This window comes from Argentina silus (genome assembly GCF_951799395.1).
Source record: "Argentina silus genome assembly, chromosome: 17".
Lineage (NCBI taxonomy): Eukaryota > Metazoa > Chordata > Actinopteri > Argentiniformes > Argentinidae > Argentina > Argentina silus.
In genome coordinates, this window is record NC_139671.1 from 18,389,391 (window position 1) to 18,399,390 (window position 10,000).

At 46.0% G+C, this 10,000-nt stretch overlaps 1 protein-coding gene across 1 annotated transcript in view; it reads left to right on the plus strand.

The window, feature by feature from the left end:
- nbas (NBAS subunit of NRZ tethering complex) overlaps positions 1-10,000 on the plus strand; it is a 138,181-nt gene that overhangs the window by 85,890 nt on the left and 42,291 nt on the right. The window contains 3 exon segments of the mRNA XM_083689392.1: positions 1,591-1,841; positions 4,985-5,319; positions 8,597-8,812. Coding sequence (XP_083545518.1) covers positions 1,591-1,841; positions 4,985-5,319; positions 8,597-8,812 — 802 coding nt within the window.

The following is a 10,000-nucleotide window of genomic DNA, read 5'->3' on the forward strand; positions in this document are numbered from 1 at the left end:
TATACAGTATATGCACACACACACACACACACACACACACACACACACACACACACACACACACACACACACAGACACAGTGGCAGGCCCTCAAGGAAAGCTGTCTTGGCACCCTATAAAGGTGCAGGTTGTAATTTATCGTTAAGTGGACTCTATAAACCATTTCTCTACATCAGAATGCAAAGGGTCCCGCGACAGGGGGATATTTATACTGTACCTCCCCCCCCACCACCACCACCACACACACATACACACCCACCCACACAGACACACACACCCACACCTACACACTCTGCTGAAAAGGCATTCTATTAAAACAAGGTGCAGAGCTAGTCAAATCCTCAGCTATGAAGTCAGAGAGCAAATAAATTATGAAAATAGACTGAGACACATGCACACACACACACACACACACACACACACACACACACACACACAGCCTATATCCAACATGTTTGATTTATTCTTGGCTGTTTAAAGGCTGTGTTTTATGCGGCTCAGCTTTGTCGTAACTCACACAGGCATTGCCCTTTATTCACTTATTTTATTTGTTTTAATTATTTTTTTACAGGAGTCACAGACACACACACACACGCACGCACGCACGCACACACACAGAGACACAGACACACAGACACAGACACACACAGACACGCACGCACACACACACACACAGGGTTCATGTGTACTGTACTTATTTTTAGCAGACTCTTTTGGAACACGGTCAATGGGCCTTAGAAAGGCGTTTATAACACTTATATATAAGTGTTATTATTGGTATTCATTGCTATAGTGTAGACTTTCATGCTGTACTCTATATGAATTGTTAGTTTACCCCGTTAGATGTCTCATTCGGGATGAGTGACGGCACATTTACGCATTTGTGTCAGCAGTGTGTGCGTGCGTGCGCGCTTGCACGCGTGTGTGTCTAGGGTGTTTGTCTCGGTGAGTGCGTTGCGTGTGTGTCTGTGTTTCATGTTTGTTTGTAAACAAGTTTACAGTTTACAGTTAGTGAGGTTGATGAATGACTGTGTGATAAGCTTGACAGCGCTCGTGGCTGTAGTATTTCTCTTTTGTTTGTGAGACGTTGCGAGCCGGGTTTTTTCTGAACCAAGGCTCCTGGGGGAGTTGTGTGTTAGCTTTGAAGTCGCTCCATCCCACCGACAGACAGGCGCTGCTCAAAGCCCCGCGTGCTCTACGGGTTTACCTTTGGTGGTTTGGCTTTCTTTGTCTTTTTTCTTTTCATTTTCTTTTCTTTTTTTTGGGGGGGGGGGGGTCTTTCTTTTTTGTTTTGTTTTCCTTCTGTTCTTCTCTGTTGTGGTGTGTTCCCTCCTCTTCTCTTCTTAATCAGTGTTCTCTCTCTCACTCTCTCTCCCTTTCTCTCGCTCTCTCTCTCTCTCCCTTTCTCTCTCTCTCTCTCTCACTTCTCTTCCTTCCTCCTGTCACCCCACACCATTTTCTCCATCTCTATTTTCTTTTTCATTAAGCTGTGAAGGACAACTTCAACTCAGCGAGACCCAATTTCAAGCAAGACACTATAAATATGCAATATCTCCCTCCCTCCCTCCCTCCCCCCCTCTCCCTCCCCAGTCTCTCCACTAAGGACATCGAGGCCCGTAGCGACGCCCTCATCCTTTTTGACACTCTGAAGGACGACCCCGAGGCCTTCTACAGTCACATGACCAAGTACGTCCTCCCTAGTGTAGAGGGGACAGACCTTCCCAGACTCCTCTACTACTACAGCCTGCTGGAGGCCTGTGGCTGCGCCCACTATGTCACCTCCATCATCAAGCCCGACACCCACGTGAAGCTGCTGAAGAAGCTCCGCGCTGTAGCCAACGGTGAGGAGGCAACCATTATACAACCTAACCATTATTCCACCTAACCATTATACAACCTAACCATTATACAACCTAACCATTGTAAAACCTAACCATTATTCAACCTAACCATTATTCCACCTAACCATTTTTCCACCTAACCATTATACAACCTAACCATTGTACAACCTAACCATTATACAACCTAACCATTGTAAAACCTAACCATTATACAACCTAACCATTGTAAAACCTAACCATTATTCAACCTAACCATTGTAAAACCTAACCATTATTCAACCTAACCATTATTCAACCTAAGCATTATTCAACCTAACCATTTCTCAACCTAACCATTATACAACCTAACCATTCTAAAACCTAACCATAATACAACTCTTTTTCAACATTTTGGCATTTGTATGCTTGCATTTCATTGGTTTTTATATACCCCAATATTCAACACGCATAGTAAATGACATTCCATGATGCATGACCTTCTGAAGATTACTGCGCCACCATTCTGAAAGAGCGGTTTGGTGCTGCTGTAATCCTGGTTGTATGTTGTTGTTGTGTGGGTGGATGCAGCTCTGCTCCTGGTCTCTGAATTTCAGGAAAGGTCAGGAAGTTGAAGCAGTGTTTTCACGCCCCACTTGTCTCCTCTGTTCCTGATTAACACCGACCCGCTTCACACACACGCACGCGCGCACACACACACAAACACATATGTGCTCACACACACACACACACATGTGCACACACACATACACACACACACGCATGTACACACACGCCTGTACGCACACACACACACACACACTCGCACACACACACACACAGACACACAGACACCATGCTGTGTCAATGATAGGACCATTCTGTTCTGCCTCGAGACCAACGCCCTCTCTGACACATGCAGATGCTCACCCTTCCTCTGTTGCTCTCTCTCTCACTTTCTCTTTCACACACACACACACACACACACACACAGACAGTCAGACACACACGCGCGCACACACACACACACAGACAGACAGACAGACAGACAGACAGAGACACACACACACACACACACACACAGACAGACAGACAGACAGACAGACAGACAGACACACACACACACACACACACACAGACATTATTGTGACAGGTGGTGTCTGGTCCTATATTCATTATGATCTCAGGCTGGTATCAGGTGTCTGGGCCAGCTTCTGTCTGTCTGTGTGTTCTCTGGAGACCGAGAGATGAAAATGTCTGTGTGTGTCTGTGTCTGTGTTTATGTCTGTGTTTGTGTGGGCATGTGATTTTGGCATTTTTGTCTGTGTCTGTGTGTGCATGTGATTTTGCATTTGTGTCTCTGTCTGTGTGTATCAATGTGTGTGTGTGTGTGTGTGTGTGTGTGTGTGTGTGTGTGTGTGTGTGTGTGTGCGTGCGTGCGTCTGAGTGTGCGTGTGCGTTAGTGTCTCTGCATATCAAAGTGATGTAGGTCTGTCTGTCTGTCTGTCTGTGTGTTTGTTTGTGTGCATCAATGTTTGTGTGTGCGTGTGCATGTGTCTGTGCATATCAATGTTTGTGTACGTCTGTGTCGAGGTGTGTGTGTGTGTGTGTGTGTGTGTGTGTGTGTGTGTGTGTGTGTGTGTGTGTGTGTGTGTGTGTGTGTGTGTGTGTGTGTGTGTGTGTGTGTGTGTGTGTGTGTAGTGAGGCCAATGCGGTCCTGACAGAAATCCATCCCCACAGGCTGGTGTTAAATATTTAAAACCCAGATGGGCCGTGCACTGTCAGAGTAATGTGTCTGTCTGGTAAGTCTGGTAGTGGAGGCCACAAACACAGCACTGGGGGATCAATCCTACACAGACACACACATTACACCCTCGTTTTCATGCCTTCGTATATACCCTTTTGTGCTAGCTCATATGCTAAGCTATACATGAACAATCCTATAATGAAATGGTATATTTTTACGTATTGAGTTTTCGCACCAAGATATACTGTAAAAGTATCGATCCATCTTAACAGTCCCTCCTAAAGACCTCTTCACCCCCACTACCCCCCCTGTACTAACCCTAACCCTAACCCTTGAGACCTCTTCACCCCCACTTCCCCCCTGTACAAGTTCTCTCCTGTTAATAATAATAAAATAATGTAAAAAATTGGCTTTTGGCATTACGACTGCCAATGGCCCCTGGTGTGAGCATTGATTACTTTATAATTGACTGTTGGATAGATGATTCACTTACTTAAACAAATGTATTTGTTGTAAGTCGCTTTGGATAAAGACGTCTGCTAAATACCATAAATGTAAATGTAATCCTATGCATATAAAGATATGTGGTACTAATATTCACAATGCCTTATGAAATACCGTATGTGTTCGAGGCTCAATACTGTTGCACTGCACAACTGCATATTTTGACAGATTCTGTTGCATAGTCTCTGTGTAGTGTTTTTCATACAGACCCCAGACGCTACTCCCATATGTAAGGGAATCAATCGTACAAGTACGAAGACATGTAGAGATAATATTCTCAATGTCTTTAGATACAGTATATCACATACACCTCTTGTTAGATTCTATGTGCTGTAACATTGTGAATTGCGACGATTCCATTAATATGTGGTGTGCTGTATGTTGTGGTGTTATTTAATAGTATACAGTACCAGTCAAAGGTTTGGACACACCTTCTCATTCAATGGTTTTTCTTTATTTTTTTATTATTTTCTACATTGTAGATTAATATTGAAGACATCAAAACTATGAAGGAACACATATGGAATTATGTAGTCAACAAAAAAGTGTTAAACAAACCAGAATATGGTTTATATTTTAGATTCTTCAAAGTAGCCACCTTTTGCTTTGATGACAGCTTTGCACACTCTTGGCAAGTTTGTGTCCAAACTTTTGACTGGTACTGTATGTTCATGTTTTATATTTGGAAATGTATTCCCATACACGTAGTCTGTTATATATGCAAGTAAATCATATTTTATTTGATGTACTTGATGTAACTCAATGAAGGTATTGCCTTTAGTCCCTGATCTAGAATCTGATTGCTCTCTATCCTTATCGATGGCTTTGTTATAGATGTGTTGTATTCATATTATGTATATGCACAGCATATAACTGTGTAATGAGCATGTTATAAACATGTGGTGAATTTCCACAGGGCTGAACTACCGTAAGCTCACCGGCGGAGATTCTGACCCACTGGCCGCTCTAGAACCGGTTCTAACCAGTCAGAACGTGCTGTCCATCTCCAAGCTGGTCAACCGCCTTCCTCTACCAGGAGGGGGCAGTGTCACCCCCAGCGCCGTCCACGCCACCTGGCTACGCAAGCTCTTCTGGAAGGGGGACCCCCAGGTGCTGAAGAGACCCCCCCAATCAGAACAGGACTACCTGCACGCGTACGACACCTGTGCCAAGTACCTGGACCGACTACTTCCTGTTGACGCTGTCAACTTCTTGGATGACATCACCTTCTCCCCCGAGGCAGCCAATCAGGTGGGAGGATGTTGAGGTTGTTGATGCTTCCTGTTTGGGTGTTTTTGGTGGGGGTGGAGGGGGGGGGGGGGGGGAGAAGGTGATGTTCAGAAAAGGTATAGGTAATGTTCCAACCTTTGCAGATAGAATTCACTAATAACGCATATTAGAATTACCATCGGCTAAAAGTACAGCCTTGGCGACGCAATTCATAATATGCCTCTCTGATTGGAGGAGTGCTGTGTGGGGGCGGGTCTTGTTTAGATCACTGATGACGAGGGTGGAGGGTGACAGCATGCTAACGTTGGCTAGCAGGCTACTGCTAGAGCCTGACTAACTTAGCTTGCTGTCGAACCGCAGAAAGCAAGCAAAACTTGAGGCACCTCGTCAGTCTCTGGAGACTTGAAGAGTTACATTTGCTGGAAAGGAGAGCTGTAGCTAATAGTTTTAAGTCGACGAAAATCCCTGACCTTTTGAGTCACCATCTTTGGCACTGATGTGACAACTCCCAGAGTCCAGGGTGTTCAGTCGACTACTATATTAGTATCACAGCATTAGCTGATGACCGGTCAAATAAAGTCTGGAAAATGGGATACACTTCTGTACCTGTAGACACTCTTGTACCTGTAGACACTCTTGTACCTGTAGACACTCCTGTACCTGTAGACACTCTTGTACCTGTAGACACTTCTGTATCTGTAGACACTTCCAATAGATAATGCAGATGGTCTAATCCCTTTCTCAGCCTCTCTCCTTCTTGGTCTCTCTCTCTCTCTCTCTCTGGGACCCATTTTGATGGATAACATGTCAGAGGCGACCATAACTTAGCCAACGCTCTACAGTTGCGTACGTGTTACCATTTAAACCCATTTGAAACGAGTATCCGAAGAAGCATGGTGCGCTTTGTCAATAGAGCTGTGTTTTCATGCTGTTTCTCTTTTCTCCTTCCAAGCTCTTCTCTCTCTCTCTCTCTCTCTCTCTCTCTCTCTCTCTCTCTCTCTCTCTCTCTCTGTCTATTTGAGAGCTGATTGATCCCCCTCTTCCTTCAGAGCCCATTACACTCCAACTCCCAGCAGGCACCTCTCTCCTACTGTGCTTTTTAACCTGCAGATTAGCTCTAATGAACGCCCTTCCGGCTTTCTCCTCCCTTCATCATTCTTCCCCACCCCTCCATCCATTCCGTAATCCATACACCACTGAGGATAGGAGAGGCTCTTCGGAAAAAAAGTCTCACTGATCTAAATGCCCCCAACATTTCACACCCCCGCTTCCCCCCTACAATGGATCGATCCACTCCCCAGGAGTGGGGAGTGGTGGAGAGGCAGGGGCTAACCAACACCTCGAGGGGTGTTTTTGGAGGGGAAATTGGCTTTTGCTCTGAGGCATCGATCATAGATCAGTAGCACCACCCCCCCCACCCTAGTTAGACCCCCCTGACCCGTTTCTAAACATTCCCCCTAAGCTCTGGCGATCGATGCTTCTGGCTGTATAGGTCTATAGGCCTCTGTCTCTCTCTTGCTCTCTTTTTCTCTCTCTTTCTCTCGTAGAAAATTATATTGGTTTCTCTGCCTGCTCCATTGGAGAGAGACGCATTCTCTGACCATCTAGGAAAGAGGAGAGGAATGGAGAGAGTGTGTGTTAGGAGGAGAGAAGAGGTATGGAGAGAGTGTGTGTTAGGAGGAGAGGAGAGGAATGGAGAGAGTGTGTTTGATTTGGTAAAAGCCCTTATAGCCAAAGGCATCCTCTCCTCTCTCCATGAATGGTTAAGCTGCTGCTCTCACCGAATAGAATCACAATTACACGTCCCTAAGCTACGATAACCCCCCCACACACACACACACACACACACAAACACACACACACACACACACACACACACACACACACACTGGTATGACGGTATTTGACAGTATGTTTTGTTTCTGTATCATAAAGGTTATAAATATGTTTCATGAGTGTGAATCACACGACCCAATGCATAGCTACAGGGGATCGACCTAAGTCTGGATGAAAGCTCTCCGCTCTCAGTCAATATTAACATAGTGACATATATACAGTATATAGGCCTACCTGGCTCTGTCAACCAGTCAGAGTAGAGGAGGCCATGGGAAGGACGATGGCCTTCTCCTGCCCTGCCTGGTTGGAGCCTGTACCCCTATCCAGTCCCAGTCCCACTGTAACCTCATTTCCTGACTCCTAAACTCCTGTCCGTGAAGATTCCTCACTTTACTCTGGAATAGAGCATACGGTTTAGACCGTGTTGTGCCCATTCATTCATTCATTCATTCATTCATTCATTCATGTCAATCTCTGCTATTTCGCTGGTCGCCGCCTGAGTTAAAAGCTGCTCGTTTTCCAGACGAGAGCAACCGTTTGAATGTTGTCATAGTGACTAATTATCTTATTATGTTCATGGTAAACTTAGGAATAAAGTGTTTGCACACAATCTACTGGTGTGAGGAGAGGAGAGGAGAGGAGAGGAGAGGAGAGGAGAGGAGAGGAGTGGAGTGGAGTGGAGAGGAGAGGAGGAACAACAGTGTTGAAGATGTAGTCAAAATACACATCACAGCATGGATTCATACCGGTGTACCGCCCAGCCCTAATGCCCTATTCCCTCAGCAATCACAAGGACGTCTGTAGACACACACACACACACGCACGTACCCACACACACACATATACACACGCATGCGCATACACACACACACACACACACATAGACATACACACAAACACATACATAGACACACACTCATGCACGTACACCCACACACACACACGTACACGTACACACACACACACACACACACACACACACTGCGCTGACAATGACAGGATAGCCGTTAAAGCTTCTCTGCTAACCTACATCTCATTTAAGGGGGAGCACCCTTGTCAGGAATCTACTTTATCCAACATTTATCAGACATTCATCAAATATGTATCTCACGTTTATCCAACTGCAACCATTATTGAGCTCTCAACGTTGGATAGGAGGTCTGTCTAGCATAATGTGTGTATCACCTTTCTGTCCTCCTCAGTTCAGAGACTCTAGTGATTTAGCTTGAGGTTGTGTTGGTGAGACACTCTCAGGTGTTCAATGAAGTACCTCGACACGTGAACTTTGTGTGTGTGTGTGTGTGTGTGTATGTGTGTTACTATATGTGTGTATAACTCCTCTCTCTCTCTCTCTCTTTCTCCCTCTCTCTTTCTCTCCCTCCTTCTCTCTCTCTCCCTCCTTCTCTCTCTCTCTTTCTCTCCCTCCTTCTCTCTCTCTCCCTCCTTCTCTCTCTCTCTCTAGTTGAGTGTGCAGACGCGGGCTGAGATGATGAAGAGGGCGATGAAGGCTCTTCGTCAGCTCGGCGAGAAGAGCAAGAAAAGGGGCGGGGACGACGGCGAGCCCGAAGGAAACTCCGCCTCCAGCTTTGACCACGCCCTCTCCCACCTGCAGCAGTCCCTGGCCCACCTGGACACGCTAGACCACGCCTTCATCACGTCACTCAAAAACAGCGACCAGGTAAACCCCTCCCCCTTTTCCTTCCAGGGAACCGATCGGTGGATCTGTTGATTGTTCGCCAATCGGTGTTAACTCCCTTTCCCCCGGTTATTCAAAAGGTTAGGAAAGGTAGAGTTTCTGGAGGAACTTTGTTGCATATGGCAGTAGCTATTGGCTTTATTATAGTTCCAGAATAACAGTTTAAGTGAGTCAACAAGTGTTAACTCTTGCTTAAAGTAAATACTGCAGGTTCAAGCAGCACAATATGTAAAACAGGATAGCTTTCTCCAATTAGACACAGTAGAAGTGTCTTCAAGCATGATTGAGCGGCAACTGGAAAGGGCAACGTACAGAGAGGATGGGCAGGGAAAAGCTACAAGTTCATGTGAAGTTCAGGGCGAGTTTTTATGCTAGTCACATACACACACACACACACACACACACACACACACAGGATACATACTACACACACACACACACACACACACACAGGATACATACTGTACAGACCAGACACACACACACACACACACACACACACACACCAGACACGGACATGGACACACACACACCGGACACACACACACACACACACACATACACACAGGACACACACACCCACACACCCCCCCGCACCCTCTCCTGACCTCTTTAGGTCACCCTCTTGGATGGACAGGGTGATGATAATGGATGCTATTCTGCATATTTCTCTGCGGGCGGCTGCCAGCGGCGTGTTCTGCCTGACTAAGCTCTTCTGGTGTCGGAGGAAGGTGAAGGGTGTGTTCATGTCAGAAATGGAAATCTACCGAGCTTATGTTTCTTAAACAAGGGCACCATATGGCCCCGCGCCACCCCATCTCCATGTCCATGTCACTCCACAGTCATACCACAACCGTCACTGTCTCCTCAGGTGCAAAATGCATATGGTCTCACACACACACACACACACACACACACACACACACACACTAACAGTTGCACTGAGTAGTAATCACCTCCTATGAGTTTTACTGCAGCCGTAACTGTCTGAAGCTGTTTTATCTCCTGAAACAGATAGGCCAGGCCTAGTGGATTGTGGGTACTGTAGTCATTTGTCAAGTGCAGTATTCTGGCCTGCTGTAGAGATCCATCCTCACATGGGACACGCCTGTCCCTGACCAGAAATAATGAACGCAGCAAAAAGCACCCCTGCAGCCTTCGTCCTGGCAA